Source organism: Trichogramma pretiosum, unplaced genomic scaffold, assembly GCF_000599845.2.
Source record: "Trichogramma pretiosum strain Unisexual culture from Peru unplaced genomic scaffold, Tpre_2.0 scaffold57, whole genome shotgun sequence".
Classification (NCBI taxonomy): domain Eukaryota; kingdom Metazoa; phylum Arthropoda; class Insecta; order Hymenoptera; family Trichogrammatidae; genus Trichogramma; species Trichogramma pretiosum.
Window position 1 is genome coordinate 938,890 of NW_019641637.1, and position 22,662 is coordinate 961,551.

General features: G+C 41.7%; 4 protein-coding genes across 12 annotated transcripts; 2 read left to right on the forward strand and 2 right to left on the reverse strand.

Moving 5' to 3' along the window:
* Window positions 1–1,009: 1,009 nt before the first annotated feature.
* On the forward strand, window positions 1,010–3,559 carry LOC106649655. Of its 2 annotated transcripts, XM_014367195.2 has the most exons (4): window positions 1,010–1,219; window positions 2,419–2,574; window positions 2,814–2,960; window positions 3,075–3,559. In XM_014367195.2, exons 1-4 carry the CDS (start codon window positions 1,162–1,164, stop codon window positions 3,284–3,286), a joined length of 573 nt encoding a protein of 190 aa, XP_014222681.1. In that variant the 5' UTR covers window positions 1,010–1,161; the 3' UTR covers window positions 3,287–3,559. The 2 variants fall into 2 exon arrangements, with proteins under 2 accessions (XP_014222681.1, XP_014222672.1); XM_014367186.2 differs by lacking the exon at window positions 2,814–2,960.
* Window positions 3,560–4,258: 699 nt separating this feature from the next.
* LOC106649633 (coronin-2B-like) lies at window positions 4,259–13,811 on the reverse strand. Of its 7 annotated transcripts, none has more exons than XM_014367135.2 (9): window positions 13,192–13,281; window positions 8,929–9,117; window positions 7,979–8,176; window positions 6,810–7,466; window positions 6,526–6,735; window positions 6,325–6,442; window positions 6,027–6,253; window positions 5,583–5,654; window positions 4,259–5,268 (listed from the first exon to the last, which is right to left on the reverse strand). In XM_014367135.2, the coding sequence occupies exons 2-9, from the start codon at window positions 8,944–8,946 to the stop codon at window positions 5,068–5,070; spliced, it is 1,701 nt and encodes a 566-aa protein (XP_014222621.1). In that variant the 5' UTR covers window positions 8,947–9,117; window positions 13,192–13,281; the 3' UTR covers window positions 4,259–5,067. The 7 variants fall into 7 exon arrangements, with proteins under 7 accessions (XP_014222621.1, XP_014222631.1, XP_014222642.1 ...); XM_014367145.2 differs by lacking the exon at window positions 13,192–13,281 and adding an exon at window positions 11,528–12,019; XM_014367156.2 differs by lacking the exon at window positions 13,192–13,281 and adding an exon at window positions 11,322–11,517.
* Window positions 13,812–13,951: 140 nt separating this feature from the next.
* LOC106660147 (coiled-coil domain-containing protein 149) lies at window positions 13,952–16,649 on the forward strand. 2 transcript variants are annotated; one of them, XM_014383011.2, is made up of 7 exons: window positions 14,349–14,426; window positions 14,504–15,132; window positions 15,201–15,273; window positions 15,349–15,578; window positions 15,637–15,734; window positions 15,803–16,069; window positions 16,146–16,278. In XM_014383011.2, exons 1-7 carry the CDS (start codon window positions 14,349–14,351, stop codon window positions 16,181–16,183), a joined length of 1,413 nt encoding a protein of 470 aa, XP_014238497.1. In that variant the 3' UTR covers window positions 16,184–16,278. The 2 variants fall into 2 exon arrangements, with proteins under 2 accessions (XP_014238490.1, XP_014238497.1); XM_014383004.2 differs by having other exon boundaries at window positions 13,952–14,426; window positions 15,803–16,649.
* A 140-nt stretch (window positions 16,650–16,789) lies between these two features.
* Window positions 16,790–22,653, reverse strand: LOC106651815 (clotting factor B-like). The gene is made up of 8 exons (XM_023459371.1): window positions 22,518–22,653; window positions 19,506–19,583; window positions 18,994–19,426; window positions 18,438–18,848; window positions 18,162–18,364; window positions 17,893–18,085; window positions 17,530–17,807; window positions 16,790–17,418 (listed from the first exon to the last, which is right to left on the reverse strand). Exons 1-8 carry the CDS (start codon window positions 22,651–22,653, stop codon window positions 17,123–17,125), a joined length of 2,028 nt encoding a protein of 675 aa, XP_023315139.1. The 3' UTR covers window positions 16,790–17,122.
* Between the last annotated feature and the right edge of the window lie 9 nt (window positions 22,654–22,662).

Here is a 22,662-nt window from a genome sequence, read left to right on the forward strand (position 1 = left end):
AAATTTTGCTGCATAAACCACATACTTGTAATGAAAAAAAACTTTTATATTTTGCCTTTTCTCTATGCAAACAATAAATAAAATGTATGGAATATGAGGCAGCATAGATTTTTTTATGCATAAAAGCAAAAAGCAATAATGATATTTTGAGTGCAATTTAGGAAGTTGAAGAATTTCCAATACTGCGGCAGAAATTCTAAAAGCCCATCGCATGCAGGCTGGAGCTTTATCGAATGAAGCATCGTGGCGCGTTTAGTTTGCGTTTGATGCAATTTACCGTGCACATGCTCAGCTTTTTTAGCTGCCATATAAGTTTGTAAATTCCGAAACAAGTGCGCTTCGATCTCGATTTCTTGCATCGTGTGTGTCTGCATGAGAGTTGACAAGTACTTTCGTCCTTGGAAAACATTTTTCCGGGTAAAATTGACCGTGAAAGTTTTAATATTCGATGCATCGCTGGAGCACTCGAAGCCACTCGCTCGCTCGTTTTGACGATAATTTCAAGGGGCCAATCGATCGGCTTTTTTGTATCGAGGGAAGCGTCCTTCGAGTTGAGCGATTCATTTTCTTGAAGCATCTTCCTCTCGTAAGCTCGTGCAGGCCTCTTATTGGCCTCTTGCATCGTGCACAGCACAAGAAGCTTTCAACGACGATCGAGCCGCGCGCAAGTCTAAAAGGCTGCATCGCCTCGAGTCGCCTTTTGGCAGCGCGAAGGTACAACACGAGAGTTTCGCTCGTAAAGGTCGCTCTAAGGGATGCCCCTCATACATACGCACACGCTCGCATGTGCCGCCGATAGGCCTACAGCTGCACAAGAAAGTACATTAATTTTCATTAGAGCGAAACACGCAACATCGGCGGCGTGGCGTTGTCTGGGCGGCTCTGCCCCAGCCCGTGTCCGTTTCGATCCCCCACCGCTCGCGAGGCACCTTTATACATGTAATGTCTGCCTGTAGGTATAGATCGGATGGTGGAGTCGTGGACTCTGCGTTCTCCAGTGCGAGCCGTGAGTCGTGCCTCCTTCTCCTGTGCAGTATTATTCGCTAGCTCGGGCACTCCGCTACATTGACGGTTTCGCGTTTTTATAACCTGAAAGTGAGTCTAGCTCGGCGATTAAATCGTTTGCCTTGATTTTCACTCGCCGTCTGGCTTGTATACAAAATGAGAAGCACCGTGCGACTCGTGTTCTGCGCTTTTCTAGCCTTAAGCTTGAGATCAGGTGAGTACCCTCTGAACAAAGCATCGCCTTAGAGTCGTTGACAACGTCGAACGTCCTTTGCACTTGGGTGGGGTCATTGTAATCGGTATAACGAGCATCGGGCCTGCGACTCTTTTCATTTTTGTCCATAAAGATCAATTAGGATGTTCGATTATCAGATCGTAAAAATTATCTCAGATTCTTTCATTTTTGCTTGAACGATCGTTTGGACGAAAGATCTTGAACGTGAGTGGGAGACGGCGGCATGGGTCGCTTGTTTTCCTCCTCTCGTGCGCGTTGCTACCTACCTGTGATCATCCTCATCGACGACTTGCCAACTTTCAAAAGTCGAATTCTTCTCAAATACCGTTCAATATCAATTGATTTGAAATTATAAATATATTTTCACGAAACAAACTAATCGATTTCATGAGCTTTTTCTGAAATGTGCAACACATGATGTTTAAAAGCTTATTCCTCGCGTAACATCGATTTTATTTTTGATTGAATAGTTTTAAAACTTTATCAGAGTTATTATTTATTCACCGTTTATTGACCACAACCACTAAAACATCACTTTAAACGAACTTACGAATTAATATTTTTCATACTACTTATATATTTTATTGAATCATTTGAAAATGTTATTTAAACAATTTTCCCGGTTTCATTATCGAACTTGAAAGAAAAAATTTAAATATTAAGTTCAAAATACGAATGCGTGCTTCATTTCTTGAAATTTATCATTGTTCTGACTTAAGTTTCAAGTGATTTTTCATTAAATTTTCATACTTAATTTTGTGAAAAAAGAAATTATTTGTGTGAGATGTTTTTGTATTAAACTTCCCCGCGAATATGATTACTATTTTATGTTCTTATCTGGTTAAGGAAGAGGCACTTGAGAGCAAACCTAATTGATTCTATAGATTTCCATTTATTCTCTTGTTTTTTACGTTCAGAGTAATTTAAAAAAAATCTTTTATGTGAAAGTAAATCGAAATTGACGATTTAATTGCATGACTTATTCAATAATCGGAAAAATGCAAAATCAGGATGAGAAGAGTAGAGCGATTATTCCGTTATCTGTGCATTCACTATTGACTGACTCTCACGCTTAGTTTACCTCAACCTTTCTCCCTTCTATATTTTACTCGTTCATTATTATAGTATGTAAAGAATTTTGTTTTCAATTTATTATTATTTAATTTGTTTTTATTTAGTTAGCGGTCTTGAGTGCTACCGATGCGTAAGTACCAATAGTTCGAGGCCGTTTTTGTGCAACGAATTTCTCACGGATTCTGAGGCCATCGAGCCGGATTCATGTGACGATGTTTACGGCGCTAAATATTGTATCAAGCACGTTGGACGCTTCGAGGGTAAAACATGATTCCAGCGAATTAATATTTCGCTTGACTATTAATACGGTGCAGGGTACAATACGCGTTGTCAATAACAAAGTCTTCTAATCTTTCATAATTATAATCTAATGAAATTAATCAATATTAGTTAGATAAATAAAACAGAAGGATTAACAAATTGAGGTTGATAAATGATTAACACATAATAAAAATGAAAAGAAAAAAATTAACTACATTAATTTACATGGTGTCTGGAGTACTAACACTCAAGTGCTATCAATGCACATCAGCTGACGAGTGGATGTGCGAGAATCCGGCTTTAGTCATCACTTATCTTGAACCAAAGAGCTGCGATCATGTTTTTGAGGCGCAATACTGCATCAAAACTATTGGCCGTTATGGAGGTTTATTCATGCACTAACTTTTATTAACATTTTCATTTGCATTTATTTGCTTTAACTAATTCATGATTATTATTACCACTCGATTAAGACTAATCGATCAATTTGATTTTGTAGGAGGTATTGGCACCAAGAGATTCTGCTCATCCGTAGATTTAGGTAATTACTGCGAGTACGTCCAGCAGCCTGGCGACAAACTGGAGTATCGTACTTGCGTCTACACGTGTGGCTCGGACGGATGTAATCCAGCAACGTCGATATCGGCTTCGAAATTGATTATCGTCCTGCTCTCGGCCCTGCCACCGATAACTTACCTGCTGCTAAGATAAATTATGCAATTATTGATGCTGTTTATACGTATACGATTCCGTCCAATTGAACAACTGTGAATTTTCATTTTGTCAGCTGTGTGTCATGAGTTCGTGTAGTTTTAACAAATTAAGCGTAGAATAAGAATAGCTTGTAAACTTAAAGATCTGATGCATCACGATAATATGTATAGGTTTAAGGAATGGACAACACAGGTTTGAAATAGTCAAATCTTTTATTGAAAAACTTTTTCAATGATGTATATTTCTGTTAAATATATAATCATGCTACAATAATTCATAATTTCTTTTCTATGTCTTTGGCATAATCGCAATATATGTTTTTCCCGATATATTTATGAAATCTATTATTATATCATTTTTAATCGCTTTCCTCACATTCTATACAATGATTATTTTAATATCAAAGCCAATACACATTTTAACATGCTTGGCCCATGCTTTTTCAAGTCTTCAAAGAGAATTAGTACAAAATATCATCATCTATATTTTTTCGCTCTATTTAATTGAACATGTAAAAGTTGCTTTCGTCAAAAACTAATCGTACAGCTCTGACAAAGAATACAACAAACGGCAGTCTCGTTTCTTTTTGGTTGCTCTGCAAAGGCACGCTGCGCAACTTTGAGTCATAATTTTCAACTACACGCATCGAGATTTTATTCCTCGAGCATTGGTATATTTATTTTCCTTTAACTCACATGGGCTAAGCCTTTGTTTAACAATCAAACTTGGATTAAATATGTCTCAATATCGTGTTCATAATAAACGACATCGTAATAATCTTGTTTCGCATGTTACAACTACAATTAACGTTTCACAACAGATGATCATTTTTGTCCAGATCAAGTCTACTTTTCTTTTAGAAAGGTATTAAAAATAATTTTAGATAAACCGTTGGTTTATGCTTTTTCACTTTTATTCTTTTAGAATGATGAATTTATTACTGACAGGTGTATAGTATTTTTTACTTGATTTAAAATACTTTTTTATTCTTTTTTACTTTATTCACTTGACATGCAGTACATTATTCTAAAGTAAAAAGATGAATATTTTGAAAGTTATTCGATTTAATGTACATATTAATTTAAATTAAACGAACTTTCTTGAGTTTACATTCTACTAATTGCGTAGAAAAATTCAAGATTTCATTAGTTAGCGAAATTGATAATCGATTTAATTGAGAACATTGATAAATAATACAATAATTGTAATATTTTTACGCCAATTTATCCTCGCTTGTTTTTTATTCAAACGAATAATACAGTTTGAAAAGTAAACAGTATACTTAGTTTGACCTTTAATGGTATTTTTACGAAGGTCCTAGCTAATGACTACTAAAATGATTATAGAATTAATTTGTGTACTTCGATATACGAAAAAGCGATTCATGTCCAAGTTAAAGAAGGAATGGAAAAAATGAGTAAATGTAAGTAAATCACAGATTTGCACATCTTGTAGCTGATGCGCACATAATACCAAAATCCTAAAATGCTATTAGGTATTTCAACTGTGCAATCGTTTCGTTTGATATCATAAGTCGTTATTTGTTTCGTAGCGTTAGGGAATAAAATTATAGATTAAACTCTGTATTATACAGACGTTGTTAAATACGAATCGAACTGATTTGCATTTTTCGACGATGTTATACATCGTCTCAAACTAGAATAAAAATCCTAAATTTTTTCGGCATGCTAAAATTCAAGTGTGTTCACTCAATATAGTAACATTGAGCCGAGTCAAAATTAGTTTCATTTTCGTGTTCTGTTAGTTACAAAAATAATTTACAAGCCTTTCTGCTGATACTTTCGTATTTGCTCCTCCAATTCTTTCACGCGCAGTTGACTGTTGGCAAGTTGGCGCCTGATTAGCCTTAATTCCTCGCCCTGGCGCACGTAAGCTACTTTAAGATCAGCCTCATCGTTTGGTACATCCGAGGATTCCAACGATTTATTGTCATTTAGTGAGGACGTCACTATGTTATTCTGTATCAAAAAGAAGCTATTTATTATCGAGTCTCATACATTTTGAAAAAAATATGCAAAAATGGCTAGAAATATAAGTTAAAAAATTAAATGTTAAATTTAAACTACACGTAGCAAGCATAATTTAATACAAGTACGTAGATACTTTTTGAATGTACTATGATTAATGTATATAAGTTTAATGAAGATTGCTAATTTAGTTACGTTAATTCTCAAAGCAACTAAATTTCTTCGTACAATAAAGTAGAAAATAGATGGGGATGCATAGCAGGTAAAAGAATTAAGAAAGAGATATTCAAAGTACTAAAACCTACCTTATCAATATAACGAGATAGACTCTCAAACTTGCTAATGAGCTCATAGAATTTCTCGCTACGTCTCGGTGTCTTCAAAGTTGGTCATGCAAAGTGTTGCGTTAGTGCATTAGACAAAAGGCTCTTTTTTTTTTTATTATCAGAATGGTTCTTTCAGGAAAATGGATTTTTTTCGGCAATATTATATATGCTACTAAATCTAATCAACGAAATTCAAGCAAAGGCTATCGGAAATTAAAAGCGAGCAGACAAAATTCAAAAAAGCATTTAAAATTAATACAGTCGCTAATTATGCACAAAAAAGCTGGAAAATACAGTTTTGTTTAAGGTTAAGGCAAAAAAGCTAATTGTAGCGTTTATTAAGGTGTAAGAACGCTCGATACTATAAATATGTATATGGGTTCCTACAGTTACATAGCAAGAATTGCAACGAAATAAACATACCGATAAGGTGACACTATTGAATTTTTGCTGCAACTGATGAAATTTCGTGCTCTGATTATTTGATGTTTTCTGGCTCTTTTCGTTGATCTCGGTGAATTCCTTTGGTCGATAATCGGGCACCGTAGGCGTCGAGAGAAATGCAAATTTGTTCCTTATGTTCAAGTCAGCCGTCGTCGCTATATGCGATGGCTTGTACACTCTCGGCTTGTGAGTTGTTATACTGCCACCTACGGTTGTCATATATATTTAAATTTATATAGCACGAGCAATCGTGAGAATGCAATAAAGTATGCCGTACCAGTCTTGAGGGATATCAAAATCGGCGGACTGTTGCTTCCACTAATCCAGTCTTTGGCCGTTAAAGCAGGTGTCGTGCCTGCAGTGTCTGGGTACAGGTCTTCTTGAAACTGGTCGCTCTGCGAGGATAAAAAAGCAAAAAAGGTGAGCGAGTATGCAGAAAAAGAGGCAAAAAATGAGAAAAATATGGAAGAAAGGTTACTTTGCGAGGCACGATCATAGAGATGGGCTCGCACATGCCTCGAGTAGCGTGCAGCTTGAAGAAGCGGAAAACTTCGCAGGTCGACGTGGTGACGCCTCGTTTCGGCATGATACCCAGGCCTCGTTGAGGATTGCCCGATATAAACTGACTGAGATAGTGTATCCAAGGCGCCTCGTTGACGATCTCGTAATACCTAATGTTGCCGTCGCCCTGCAAGATGAAAAGACAGCCTCGAGTAAAACAGGGAGCCCGAGTACGAGAGTATAGGAAAGCTCGAGTCGCACCTTTCCAGCTAAATAAACCATGTTGGTGTCGTGATCGTAGAAAGGAAAAACGATGCCGCTGCTGGAGTCGATGGTCTCGCAGGTGAGCGGAGCGCCGAGATCGTGCTGACTCCAAACGGCGTATTGGCGATCCGAGTGCCTGCTGAAGCCCGTGGTCAGCAATCTGCCGGACGAGCCGAGAAAGACGACTTTGCTGGCCTTGGTGCCGGCGTGGCAGATGCCCTCCGACACGACGATGCCCGATCTCGGCTCGAACACCCTGAGCTTCTTGTCCTTGCAGGTGGTGGCCAGCAGGCTGCCGTCTCTGTTGAGCGACATGCTGTAGATGACGTCGGGATGCGAGTCGATGACGTTGATGGCTTCGCCCTTGCCGATGTCCCAGACGATGACCGAGTGATCGAAGCCAGCGCTAAAGAGGATGTTCTCGGCGGTCGGATGCCACTCGATGTATCCGACTCGGCGCTTGTGGCCCTGCAGCTCGACCAGCCACTCGGTGAGATTGCGCGACAGGCCGCCGTCCGGTATGTGCCACAGCTTGATGGTGCAGTCGTCCGACGACGAGGCGATCACGTTGTCGTTGAAGGGGTTCCACTTGATATCGAGCACGGGCCCTTTGTGGCCGGTCACCCGATTGGCGTTGAAATCCAAACGTCCGGTCTGCGGGCACGAACGCAAAATTTGCCATCGTTACGGCTTGTTGCTGCGCGCGCCTTCCCGCGAGTACAGTACAACGAATGCTAATCCTTGCCGGCGGCGGCGAGAGGCAATTAGCATCGGCAAAAAAAGATGCTGCACGAGGCTTCTAGCTTGTGTGCTCTTCCATTCTGGCGTTTAGCAGTGAAAGTACGAGCGAGGCGTTGCAAGTGTAATTAGAAGAAAATGCGAGGAAAAAAAGCTACACAGTTCAGAAACGCCAGTTCGTGATGGCATTTCGCGAGATTTTTATCGCACAGACGCCCGCCAGCGATTCAAACGTCTTTCGCGGCATATATCACTTTCTTTATTCGGGCACGTTCGCGGCGCATCGCTCGAGCGTGAGTCGTTTTCTAATTTGTATTTTTAGGGAAATAAGTTTAACGAACTCGCTCGTGGCTTTTTCAAATTCAAATGCATTAGAATGCAGCAGCTATGCTCGAAGGCCATAGTTAATGTGCTAGGAATATACTTACGTTGTCGAGCGGCAACACGAGGAAAGCACCACCGCCAGCGACTTCGGTGACGATGGCGAGAAATTTCGGATTGACCGCGCAGAACTGCGAGTCGTGGGCATTTTTTGTGATTTTGATGTTGTCGTAACATTTTTCCCGCTTCGCTGGAGCCCCGTAGACGTGACGGAACTTGCTGCTCCTGACACCTTTGAACCATGCCTGAGAACACCAAGGAGAGGAGCGATGACGATGTTTTCGTTTTGTTGTTGCAACCATGTGCGAGAGCATAACATACACATGGGTGAGTCAAGAGTCGCCGAGGCTCGAGATGTTTTTTCTCGCGTGCGCGCGTTTGTGGCATTGCGTCATTAATAGCCAGCGTGTCTATGCTATACGCGTTAATAATAAAGTGTGGAAACAAGTTGAAGCGCTCGTATGTTTGCAAATATATTCACAAAGTGCACGCAAGTGAGTAATGGCGATCGGAAAAATCTCGAAGCTGTGCGCACTGGACGCGCGTGTTAATTTCGAAACGTCGCGCTAGATAAGGACGAGCCGATATCGATCCGATGTCTATTTATTTTGAACGCGTCAAAAATTTTTCGTCGCGCTCTGTCTGTTATCGCAATTCTTTTCTGTTTATATATATATCTGGGTATAATTGAATTAACGACGTGTGCACACACGCATCGCAGTTGAGATCGTTAACAGTACACGCGGAACGTATGCAACGCGTCCAATTTGGCTCGAGCCAATGTTTTCAAACGCGAGCTCGTAGCAACGATAAGTCGACATCTAAATATTACTACATCGGGATGCAAAAATATACACATATCAGAACCACTGTGGGTTCAATGAAATATCAATGTAGTGACTTGTGAAAACAAACATACGTGGGTGCAAAAGTTTACTACATATCATATGCATACTTATTGTGCGCATGGAAAAAAAACGAAGAAGCATCGACTTACCTGTCTGTCGTTGGTCATGATCGACAACAATACTCGCGTGCACTGGTAGTCACGTTGCTCTGGTCATTTAACTTTTTTTTTTTTTTACTTTTTCTTGCTTTATCGGTAGCAAAAAAAACACAGAGCCATGCAAATGAGCAATCTACTTAATAACTGACGGCTACTTTTTATTCTACTTCTGATTGTTTACTGGAAAATAAAAGAAAACAACATAGCATCTACTTGAAAATAAAAATAAAAATGATGAATCATAAAAATAATGTAAATTATTCGCGGATCAACTACATACACACATCACAAGCTCTTTACCATTTTCTCTGTTCGCGCGGGCAGGGTTTACGATAAAAAGGGCGCAACAACGACGGAGATGCAGTTTCGAAGCCAAAAGAGAAACTCGAATAGTTGGGCGCGTAGAGCCGCGTGCGCTGAAGAGCGTAACGTTTCTCTCTCTCTCTCTATCTCTTGCACGTGCAGGGAGGGGGCCACTCTAGCCTACGTGCAGATGACGACCTAGACACGAAAATCTAAAGAGATATGAAGAATAATCGATCTTCCTGTGCCTACACCTAACGAATGTATATGCATGCAGATCAGCTATCTTTTTCGCGACAATAATGCAAACGTCAGTAGTACTTGTGCGGGGCTGTGTAGGACAACAACGCATTGTAGCGAATTGAGGTCGTGTCGCTCGCGCATTTTTTTCTTTCTTCATTTTTTATTTTAATTATGTGAACCGCTATTACGCGGCACTTTGCACGACTCGCGAATTATGTATAATGTAGATATGTATACGATCTCGACCGCAGCTGTCGTCGACGTGCTTTTACCGATGTTTACGTTACTAGAATTTCCAGCCATGTGCTTCTTCGCTTTATCGCTTTCCGATGAGTTAATGCAGTAGAGACGAATTCATGAGAAATTTCACACTCGAATAAAAATTCAATTACCGCCTATTGAGAGCCATCATCGATATTTTCGGATCAATTCCATCATAAAAAAGAGCCACCATTCTCATCAAATACTAGTAATTGATATAAATGAAAGATTAGAGAATATCGGTATTCAGTACAGAAGCACAGGCAGCTTCCCCGTTTACGAACTGACTCGAAGGCAGTGAAAAAAGCCAGTGAGATTTTCGGCGTTGTCCGATTCGTGCCTATACCAATAATAAAAGAGCTAGAAATCTATAATGGAACGCGTGCTTATTTATTTTTAGTGAGAGTGCACTTTTTTTTACACGTTCTCAGGCTAGGCCCCTGATTTTTTGTACCGATGCCAAGCGAACAAGCGGATAAGGCTGAGAGCATCGATACGTGTGCTCGAGAGGACTGTGTAAAACGATGATATATACGTTGCCGAGGTCGCCTATCATAAGTGACTCAGACTGGGAAGAACAAAAAATGACAACTATTTTGAAAACGTGATGCGGAGTAATTGTCTTGGATACACTCGAGCCTTCGCGATACAAACAAATGGATGGATCGAGCAATTATGCTAATTGCGCGCGTAGAGCGTCGTCGAATTAATAAATGTTAATTCGACCACCGTTTCTCGGTCATGTCTATAATTATTACGATCATGGGATACGTTTACGAAATTAAGCTTTATCTGGCCGATTTCCAGTCGATTATCGTTTCCTCGTGAGGCGACGCCCGGCATAATTAACGATTTTCCGATTGACGTCCGACACATGATCTGTAATCAGTGTCAAATTGGAAAATTCCGCCGAGAAAATCGGATGTGAAAACTAAAAGGCGCTCGGGCGAATCGACGTCTTCCTGCGTGCACTCGAAAATGTCCGTGTTCATTTTTAATGGCTCAAACCGATCGATTCCGTTTACCGCTCGCGCGTGCTCATATTTACTCTCGTTTTTTTCTTCTTTTTTCACATGCAGAATAGGCACCGACCGCCTTACCTATATAATAATACCGTCTCATGGTTGTTACGCGTGCAAAGGGGGAAACAGCACGTATGCGTGATAGTAGTACGTACGAGGCGGACGGCATTAAGTTCATTGATTGAATTATTCAGGCATCGATTTTGCGATTTATTATTTTTTTTTTTTCACGTTCGTCTTGGTCGCGCTTGGTATTTTTATCAGATAAAACAGTAACGTTGCCAACGGCCAAGCTTTGATACAGGCATAGATATAAATATATTTTTTTCTGCTCTAAAAAATCGGCCGAAGAAAGCACAAAAAAATACAAGTGGCTCAAGTGGAACGACGAACGAATATATTCAACATTCGATATAATAATTATAAATCTCTTTAATTTACCAATTAAGCAACGCAGGAAGAGCTCTTTAAACGCGTTAAATTAAACAGAGAGAAGAAATTACACATTGTTCGATCAAAGCTCGGGTGCAGAGGAATGTAATTATATAAGGATACCTTTTCGTGCGCGAGAAAAAAGCTGGACTCGAGCGAAAGAAAAACGGCAGCTTGAGTTTTTTTGTCAAACTCGTCGACACACTCGATGAATAATAGCACAGACTCGAGTCACACACACGCGAGAGCTCTTTAATCTAGCATACATTACACATTCTCGTAAAACAGCTACTATAATAATTTTTTTTTTAATACAAAATAGCACATACACTTGGCACACAACTGAGCTATTGAATACTTTTCCCCTTGAGTTTGACGTGTATATATAGGCAGAGTCGCAGACCTCAAGTACTGATAAAAGTCGAGTACGCCGCGTGTATATGTATTGTATATATAAAGAGGCCGTGTGTGCAGCGGAGCTCTAATCGGCGACTGACCACATACATATCTTTTCACCGCAGCTCGGAGCGGCAGTGGCAGCGGCGGCGGCGTTATACGCTCATGTTAGTGTCCTGATATATACGCGCGCAGAGCAAATTTCAAGGGGGGACTAGTCGCTGTAGTAGCTCGAGTCTCGCTGCTCGCAACGCGCAGCGCACATGCACGTTTATGTGTGTACTATCAACACAGACGAGCCAATGATTTCTTTATGCATTATGTATGTACAAGGCTTCCGCTTTAATATAATTGTTGCTTTTTTTTATTCTTTCTCTTACGCTTATATCGCAAGAGACGCGAAATCGATGCTGCGAGTAAACAATTGCCCCGTGCTGAGAGCATCGCAAACTAATGCAACGATACGCATATCAGGTAGATGATTGTCTAATTCATCTAGAAATGATAAATAGTCGGCTCGACCAAATATTTTTACGGATTGTAATGTTTATGTGAAGCCGATAACGCTCCCAGCAGTTGTATACGGTGTATACTCGGACACTCGAGTGCAGAGAGGCCCGCAAAGTCGTCAGCAGATAAGCGCGAATTATCAATTTTTTTCGCGACGACGCGATTTGGTTTTGTTGTATTTGCCATCGTTAATTAGGACTTGCGGTTTCTTCTATTGGTTTGGAAATCCAACGAATGGATATTCAGTTTGTACCGTTCAGTCGTCACTTTATTCACTTTTTATCTATTAGCCACACGTGGTGGCAATGCCTGTGACGAATAATATCGAGCAGTCCACGACTGTCAAAGTCCGCGATAACACGGTCATTAGCTTTTTCCACTCGGCAGAGAGATTTTTACCCTCGTCCCGGCTCTTTCCGTTGCGGAAGAGCTTCACTGCTCTTCGCTTCGCAGTCAACGTATGAAACAAAGGCAGATTCTTGAAGCATGATATACATATCCTTCGCGAAGCTGCAAGACATTGAGCAGACGAGCCCAAAGGCGAGAAAAAATAACGCGCTCTCGAAAGCGATCGAGTCCAACATTACTCGGAAAAGGCAGCTCGAGCTTGAAAAATTGCTCCAAGTATTCACTAGCTTCAAGACAGTTACATGGAAAATAGCGTCTAAATTACATTACAAGCAGGCGCACGCGACGCATTTTAAAAGCCAAGTCAAAACAACGTTAAATTCCTCGCTCCGCTTTCGAAAGTCGACAACGTCAACAACGGATAGGCCTAGTGTACGAGCTCTCTTTCTCTCTCTCTAATAACGTAACTCAATTATACACTTTGCAGACTGTAGTCATATATATATTATACAGACACACATTTGCTAGAGCTCGGGCATAAAATAGCACATTCTCTCGGCTCTAGAGAAGCTAAAAAAAAAAGAAATGAAACGATGTTTTTTTGTAAGATAATATCCTGATGTTCATCGCAGTGGAAGGTAATAAATAAACGACGATTACACACATGCCACACACACGCAACAGCGATGATCATCGGATCATGTAAAAAAGATGTAGACAGGGCAAAGTGAGTTCTCACCTTTTGGTAAGGCTTGTAGCAGGCACTCGAGTCAACGCACTTCATCAACAATTTCAACTCCTTACCGGCTTCGAGCTCAAATTTCTCCAGCAGTTCGCTCCGTATTCTCGGCATAGTGAATAATCGCAAACTAAACGCTTTATCGGGCACTATATTTCAAGTAGACGTATTGTACGTGCAAAGGAAATGCGTCGCTTAGACGCGCTTAGGATAATGTTTTCGCACTCCGTATACGCACACTTGCTGTAAGTGGATATTGACGCTTCGCGACTATAGCACTAATGGTGTGGTATACAACATCACGCCGGTCGACTTGTCATGTGTGGATCGATAACTTCGAATGTAACGCACGACGCAAAAAATCCTGCGTGCGTTTCTTTACGCCTGCAAACTCACAAAGACACCATGAATGAGCTATACTGTGAACTGTCGATACTGTCGTGACTCGTGAGAGTATACAAAAACTCTATACATGTATGCGCGACTCAGCTTCTGTGTGCACTGTATGTACATGTATTAAAAGACGCTGCGCGAATTGCAGCAGCCACTGCTTCTTTCTTTCTTCTCGCTTCGCTTCTTTCTTCTCTCTTTCTCTTTCTCTCTCACTTCCTCGACTCGGGTCTCGGTCTCCCATTGGGGCCGACTGGCGAGCAAGCAAAGTTTGTTATTGTGTTTACGCGCAAGCGCAGACGACAAGGCGGTAAGCGCGCAGGATTCTTAACTGCATGCTTGCCTTGTGTCATCCATGTGTACGTGCTATCTTACAGCTATATATGTAGGCAGTGGATGATACACACACCTGTCATCGTGGCTGTACTTTAAATATGTATATACACAAGCAGTAGGTACATATATTCGCGATCGTGGAGGGTGGTTTGCACGTCGTGTTTTTACGATAATATATTTATGCTCGGAGCGAGTACGCCAACTGCTGATTTGTTCGTTGCACAAAAAAGTTTCCTGTACAATACGATTGCCTTTTGGAGAATAGTGTGCTATCGTTACTCTTTTGCTGCTTCGCTGATAAGGATTTGATGATAAACCAAATAACCGAGCTTTTTTCAGCAAAGCATCGCCCATGACAAGTCACGAGCCTCATTCTACACCAGATTGATGCTTTCTAATTTCTGCTTTGTTTTGAATAAAACAGTAGAAGAATGAACGGGGTATTGGAAAGAAATAGGTGTAAGGGCTCGTCACCCTTACACAGGGGTGTGGAACCTGCTGAAAGCGAAGTAAGTTTATTTTTAGATCCATATGTTTCTTACTTCTTTGAAATAATTTTTTTTTATAATAATTCCGATTGTCACAGGTGAGTTTATTGCATAAAAAAGTACAAATAAAGACTCAGGCATTATTGGTGCTTGGACAAGAACTAGATCAATGCAGAGCCCAAAGAGATCGTTACAAACTTATGGTTGAACAATTGCAAGAGGATATTAGTAGACGAGACAAAGAAGATGAACTTAAGAAGACTATAAATGGTTTCAAGTCCTCACCTGTTAATGCAGCAAATAAAAATAAAGATAAAAGTAAAACTATAAATACTTTAGAAGAAGATACTAAACTTATGGACTTATTAATAGAATCTAAAGAACAGAATAAGTGCCTTCGACTACAAGTTGACACGCTGAAACAAAAACTTAATGAAAGTCAAGAAGATATCAAAGCTTTGCGCGCCAGAAAAACCGAAACTATTTTGCCATTGGAATCTGCTCCTGCCATTCATCAGAGGGAAGAGTTGATTGAACAATTGGAGAGGTTAAATGTTAAATGTAATCAGTTGAAATTGGACTTACAGTCTGTGATAGATGAGAAGCAAGAACTCATATCCGAAAGAGATGCATACAAGTGTAAAGCACATAGACTAAATTATGAACTATCCAAGGCTCTAAATGCATCGCAACCTGTGGATGTAGATTCATTGGTTAATGAAAATAGGTAAGTTCAAATGATATAAATTCTTCCTTACACTCGATGAATTTTTATTTTCATTTGATTTTGTAAAGGTATTTGCAAGAACGATTCAAGCAAATGATGGAAGAAAAAGAACTAGCAGTACAGTCACTTAAAAAATATAAAGTATGTATACATTTTTATTCCTATGATTAAACAATGTAGTAAAATAATTTGACTCATAATTCAATAATATTTCAGGGTATGCTTGATAGCAAAAGACAAAAAGGAATGATTAAGTTAGGAGCTAAATCAGCTGCTGGATTCATTATGAGTTTCAAACAGTTAGAAAAAATGTTAGAACAAGGACCCAATATTCCTCCACAGAAAGCAGCAGCTGCTTTAACTGAGTTGCATAGTATTTGTACTGCTCTTCTGGACTCATTAAATGATAAAAGTGTAGCCTTAGCTCATCAAAAAAAAACAAATAAGTGAGTATTTGCTTTCTTTACTATTTTAAAAATATTTCTCATTCTTTTGTATATTTAGAATTCTGGCAGCAAGAATGTGCGAGTTGGAAAGATCAATAGAGTCACCAACTATAAGGTTGTTAGAAGGATATTCTAGCACTGATATTGACATTAGATGTAAGTAAAGCAAAAATACAATACGCTACTTTTAAAATCATTTTTGATATTTATATTTCATATTGTAGGTGATTCAACAAGCCTAACTTCGGATTTATCAGAAGATAAAGAATCTGATTTACAATTTGACGAAAGCTCTAATGAACAAGATATCAGTAAAAAGTCCGATTTTGATAAAGATATCAACAACATATCTTCCAATGGAATTGGCGTTGATCAAAATTCTGAATGTAAAGAAACTACCACTAGTCATGATTATCAAAATATTGAAAGTCTCAACTTTGATAATACAACTGGAATAAGACAAGAGCTAGCTGTGCCCATTGACAAAAAAAGTAATGTAGATGAATCGTTCAATAAACAATTTGTCGAAGAATTTGTTACGAGCGTAATTGAAACCGATTTGTACAGAAGTCAAACTATTTCGCTTCTTGATAAAGAAAAAATAGATGAATATATCAGAACTGGAATTAGAAATTGCAACTGTGAAACAGTTCCAGAGGATGAAGCAAATGTCGAAGAGAAATGCCATACTGAGGGCAAAGAAAACGGAAAAAGTGCAGTGAGGTCAAGCCGCACGAGCAGCACTTATGACTTGTTCAAGGAAATAGACAAAGTTTTAATGGACGATTATTCAAACATTGAAAAAAGATTAAACAATGGTCTTCCAGCAAACTTAAAGGAAGCGATAGAGCAAAGTATTCAGCAGATGGAAGTGAACAAGAACAAGAAATAAGCTATTTGTTATTGCCGTAAAGTTTAAGGTACTTTATCTAAAGTCTAATCTGCGGTAATATGCCATTCCAAAGATTTTTTATACGTGTATTTTCAATGGAACCAAAGAGTCAAAACTAATGAATGGCTTGTAAAAAGTATACATAAAAGACTATAATAAATATCAAAATTATTTCAGAACTGTTAACGTATAGTCGAGTAATTTATTTAAAATAGAAAACAAACAAGCTATAACAAATTTTCATTACAAATATTTTAAAATTAATAAATAAAGCCGAATTATTATTACCATTAACTATAAAAAATATATACACGTTTTCTTTGAATACTCTTTTTTGCGTCGAATACAAATGTTAAAAACTAGTGCACGTCGTATCTATATACGCGACGTTATCTTGTTATATATGTACACGCCCTTGATCAACGCAGCGATGCGTTACGAGCTTTAAAATTTAACAAAGCCTACTTTTTCTTTTTTTTTTTTAACGACCAACAACAATGACAATAATGGCGAATATAAGCGCTTAATCTTTATCGCTTAGTATGTAACAACGAGCTCTTCGGTAGATTCGTATGGAAAATTTAAATCGTTTGCGTTTCAACAAAGTAAAACTAATTTAAATCACACATAAGGCTTTTTGCCAGGCTTCTCTTCATCGTAATTTGCCTTTGATCCAGTCGAGATACTCGGAGACCCTGGTATAGACTCCCGGATAGCCGGGTTCGCCGCACTTGTTGCCGAAGGAGACGATACCGATCTGCGTCCATCGATTCTCCACCCGCAGCATGAGGGGTCCACCCGAGTCGCCCTGGCAGGCGTCCTTGCCGCCCTGACTGTAGCCGGCGCACAAGAAATTGGCCGTTATCGGCTGGAAGTAGGCCTGATTGCAGTCGTCGTTGCGCCACACGGGCAACACGGCTTGCCTCTGGATCGTGCTCTCCTTGCCACCTGTGAGTCATCGAGAGTCAATCCGTTAGAAATGCTTTGGCGAACGATTAGCCAACGATCTGTCATAACTTTCTAAAAGAAGCAGTATGCATAAAAGATGATGCAACTGACCGTAATACGTAGTTCCCCAGCCGACGACGGTCGGCCTGGCGCCGGCAAAAGCTTCTCCTTTGTGCTTGGCCTGTGGCAGACAGATCGGTATTACGTAAGGCGTGCGCCTGACCGGCCTGTCCAGCTCCAGAATCGCGATGTCGTTGTAAAATCCAACCCTCGAGAATTTCGAGTGGGCCTGGATCTCTTTGACCAAGTAGGTCTCGGGGCTGCTGGGCTCGTCGTTGCGCTCGAGGTCGATGTCGCCGAGCCGCACAGTAAACTGCCTTGCCAAAAATCTGAAAATGATTTAAAAATTATTTTTAATGATTGCCGGAGCGATCGGAAGCAGTGATTTTATATATAAGTTTATGTGACAATTACGGCCTCTGTCGGGAATCTCTCGTGCAATGGGCTGCGGTGAGGATGTGCCGGCTGCTGATGAGCGAGCCACCGCACCAGAATTCCGTGCGTTTGCTGCCGTGTAAGAAGATGGCCGCCATCCAAGGCCACCTTCCGGGTAGGGACTCCTCGCCGCCAACGACTCGGTATTTGCCGGCGTTACGGACGCCGCAATCTGTTGATTCATTCAGTTGTAGGCTACATGTCTCGAAGCGAGTTCACAGCAATTCGTTCAATTACAATAAACTTACCTTCGTCGTCGTAAATGAAATTGTTATCGATCGACTCGAATCCATTTGTAGAATTAGTCAAGAAGTCGTGATCAGCGATGAGCGGTCGTTTGGTTGTGCTAGTGGTCGTCGTCGTCGTCGATGTAGTCGTGCTGCTCGTAGTAGTCGTAGTATGAGGTATCAAAGGAATCGGTCTGGGCGTGGGTTTCAAAGTCGGCCTCGTGCTGGATAGAACACAATCGTTTAAAAATCGCTCTGCTCGATTCGAAGCAGCTTTCCTGCAAGCTCTCTACTCACTTAATAATGGGAATATGAGAGACGCTCGTGGATGGCGAGGCAAAGTCAACCGGACAGCAGACACCCGGCACAAAGAGGCTCTTGAAGCAAATGGACTGCCTCAGCTTGGTCAGATCGAGCAGCAGCTGGGGACACGTGCTGAGATCCTGACATTTGCCCGGGCCACCGTCGGCGCTCATACAACTCGGCGACGCGTCGGAGCTCGCCTTGGCATCTCGATCGTTGGACTCCTGCAGCTTCAAACTGGCCGATTGCGGTAACTGGCCGACTTCCGATATCGACACGACCGAGAGGGGTGCCTCGGTCGTTGCTGCCGTGGTCGTGCTTGGCTTTGGAGTCGTCGTCGTCGTGCTCGTCGTTGTCGTCGTCGGCCTCGGGGTAGTGCTGGTAGTCGTGCTGGTAGTGGTAGTGCTCGTGGTAGTGGTCGATGGATACGTTGTTGGTAGGCTCGTACTACTGGTCGACGTCTGCGACGATACGGAGCCACCTCCTGGTCTGAAAGCCGGGATTATGAATGAGGAGTTGTAGAGCTCGCGATTAACTTACTCTAGCTCACCTTAAGGGTAGAGTGACGCCTTTGACGAAGGGCGCTATGCTGTCGGTAACGTTGCGACCGAGTATGTTTTTCGATATGGTGTAGAGGGCCGAGGGCAGTTCCTTGGGTGCATCCGAGGACTCGACGCCCCTCGTCATGTTGACGATGTAATTGCCAACGGTGTTGAGCGCCCCGAGGGTCTCGGTTATCGTCGTCAGCGGATCGGACTCCGGCACCTTGACCAGCTGCAAGTGCGGCCTCGGCGGTCGGATCGTGTCACGGCGCCTGATGGGTCCTCCGATCCTCGTCGCTTGGCTACCCTCGCTCATCCATCCCGGAGTCTCTGGCGTCTCTGGATGGGCCCAGGGCCGCATCGGCGGTAGAAGGCCTTGGTTCGGTATCGCTCGAAAGGGAGGTACATGACCTCCGTAGCTGAAACTGCTAGCTGGAATTGCTACATCCAAAACATTCATCGTTTGCGTAACAATTGGGCATTTAAAATCGGGCCTTTAAATCGAGTTTGTGCGACTTACGCTGATTTCGAATGATCGGAGCATGCTCGTTGTAGGCCAGTGTATGATCAGCTGTCAAGCACCATATTAGGCATAGTCCTGCGGTAAGAAAGCAAAGCAAGAATGATTTTCTAAAACAGCTGATCGCGATTATAAGGTCGTGAACACCAAGAAACTCGTTTGATGCTCGCTCAATGTGATCCTCGATGTATGCTCTGTTATTACTCAATGTCTAGGCTACTTGCCGATTAAATTACATACCCCGAGCGTATGAATTGCACCGGCTATATTGACAATTTACTCCGCGGATCGATAATCGAACGAATTCATTTCACTCGGATACTCTTCGACTTTCTACATATAATGACAATTAATCGTTGCGTTTACGTTTTTATGTTGCTCGAAAATCAATTAGATACGATATGATGCGCAAAGGCGTATAAACACGTTACGCCATCGTTTTGACGCTTGTGTCCGCGATCCTTACGTAATTCGCTCATTACGGATGCCGATCGGTAACTCTTCGACGTTCCGATGTTTCTTCGAATCATGCCCTGTCGAAAGATTCGGCTTTTTGCCGAGTGTTAACTCACCCGAGTGATCTCTCTAACATCGTCGTAGATTTCTCTTATTTAAATTTTTCGCGCGTATAAACTTTCGTAATTACGCACGGACGTACGTATGTGTGCAGCGCGGTGTCGAGCTTGCGCTCCGACATTTTGGGTTTTTTTATCCGTTCTGATTCATCGGCGAGAAATCGTTTCGATCGATCAAAATCTTGGATAATTTTCACTCGCGTCGAGCGTGACTATTTCGATCGTTAGGGGGGAAAAACGCAGTGCTCCGCGCACGGTGAAGTAATAGCAGGCGCGCGAACTTAATGGTATGCGCGCGCGCGATGACGACTTTTTTTTATCTTCTCTCGCTTTAATCGCAAAGTGCGCACGCGAGTAGGCGGACACATGCAGACAGACACTCGTCGATCGACGGTGAAAGTTTTTCACCTTTTGCGCACTTATGTATACGGCTATATATACGAGAAAGTGTGCCTTTCTTCCACTCCCGTCAGCCCGTGTGTGCGATCGTTTATACGCATGTATACACACACACAAATTTAGCATCGTGGATTCATCGACCGATCCAGTGAGAATACATCTTTCACTTCTACGTGATTTTTTTTGCTCTCGCATACAAAACTGAGATATGTCCTGCTCATTGTCAAGGACGCGACGTTTCTATGTACTTCCGGAAAATTGTGCATAAATGATACTAACGAAGCCAATATACACGTCTGGCTGACCTACTTAGGCTTTAATGCATTGTAAAGGATTAATTTCTCTCGGTACGCTCGAGTAGAGAACAGCATTAGATTCACGTTTAAACAATATTTTAGTACGAGATAAACGTTTTATTTTTTTCTCCCTGTTGCGTATGAGCGTAACCGATTTTCTAATTGGTCGAGCAGATATCCTCGAAGAGAGCGCAGTGCGACAAAAAGTAAAAGTATACGAGATACGCGATAAGAAAAAAGCCGCGCGCGCGAGCGTCTTTCATATTGGCGTTTCTTTGAAAAGACACTCGATGTTAATTTCCAGGCGTGCACGCGCAATTTCACCTTGTTTTGCAGTGTAAAAAAAAGCTTCCCTCGTGGCTTGACACGGCGCCTCTTCTCGCGCGACAACCGCTTTTTTTTTTACTCCGCGACGCTTACGCAGCTTTGATATAAATCAGCTTGACACTTGTTTCTTGCCACCTTTATAATACGTGAAAGCGCGCCAACTGCATTTCTCTGTCATTGATCGGGCGCTGTATGCGTGCAGTTGTGGCCGTTTTTTCTCTTTCTCTTCTCGCGAATTTGCGATTTTATACATAGCGCGAAATGACGTTTTCACCTGCAGAAGATTACCCGGTCGTCCACTACCGAGAAAAGAATTATTATACGAGCCGTTGGATTTTGTCAGATCCTCGAGGCGCAGAGGTTGCGATCGGCTCGATTCGTTTCGAGGTGTACATTTAGTTACCGATTGCGGCCCGATCGACCAATATGAAAAATCATTCGACGTTCTGATTTCTTTTCGTTTTCTTTCCATCATTGGCAGCCGAGCACCTGCTAACCTAGTTGTGCGGCTGTTCACAACGGATACCGATCGTTTTTAATTTTAAGCTCGCATTAACGATGCAGCGGTTCTTTTTAATGCATTTCGCTCGCGATTCTTTTTCTTTTCTTCTTCGCTCGCACGCGCTCTTGTAAGTCGTGTATACCACTGCAGCGCATTACACTCGCACACTGCACAAGAGATTATAACGGTGTTTTTCATATTTTTATTCTTGCTGGCGCGCATACGTATGCGACCGATTCGTACGCACGGGGATGTGAAAATGCCGATATTCTAGCGGCTCGGGTTGGCTGGACAGAGACTCGGCAAATGCGACTCACCGATTGTCGTTGAGGCCGTTGACATGTTGTCTCGTTGATGAGAAGCAGTAGCATGTGTGAAGTCAGCGCGCTCCTCCCTGTCGATCGGTTTTTCCAAGCAAGCAACAACCAAGCACTTTACATTTGAAGTACAATCGATTTCTGCCTCTTGACTCTGAGACTGGCACTAGCTTCTTTCAAACTCGCGAACCGATTCGCGCAGCTTTTTAAGAACTTTAAGGATAATTTCGTGCCGATGTTCGCGTGCGCGGCGACGATCGCCGACTGCCCGTGAAAAGACCTCGACACACTTCTCTCTCTCTTTTTCTTTCTTCCTCTCTGCCTACGATCCCAGTCGACGGCTCGGCGCACGGTCCTCTTTCTCCTCGAGCGAGCGAGATAGACAGGCGCCACCATGCAGAAACAGCGGCAGCAACAACACATCGATACACGAGGTAAGGGAAAGTGCTCCTCTTGCCTTATATTCCCTACTCCTGTTCATTCCTCCGAATACGAGCCTCCTACTCCTCTCTTTATCGCACCTTATTCGACTTTACTTTTTTCCATTACCTTATTTTTCCGAACAAAGTTGTCTTGTCGTTATCGTCGCGCGATACGTCCGCATTCCGATCGCCCTATATATTTCACACCTTTTTTATTGATGCTTGGCGCCAAGTTGTTTACGTTCCGAAACGCTCTGACATTACTCTTCAGAAAGTAAAAGTTTTCTCGATCCCGGGACAAAGATGACATCAATAAAGT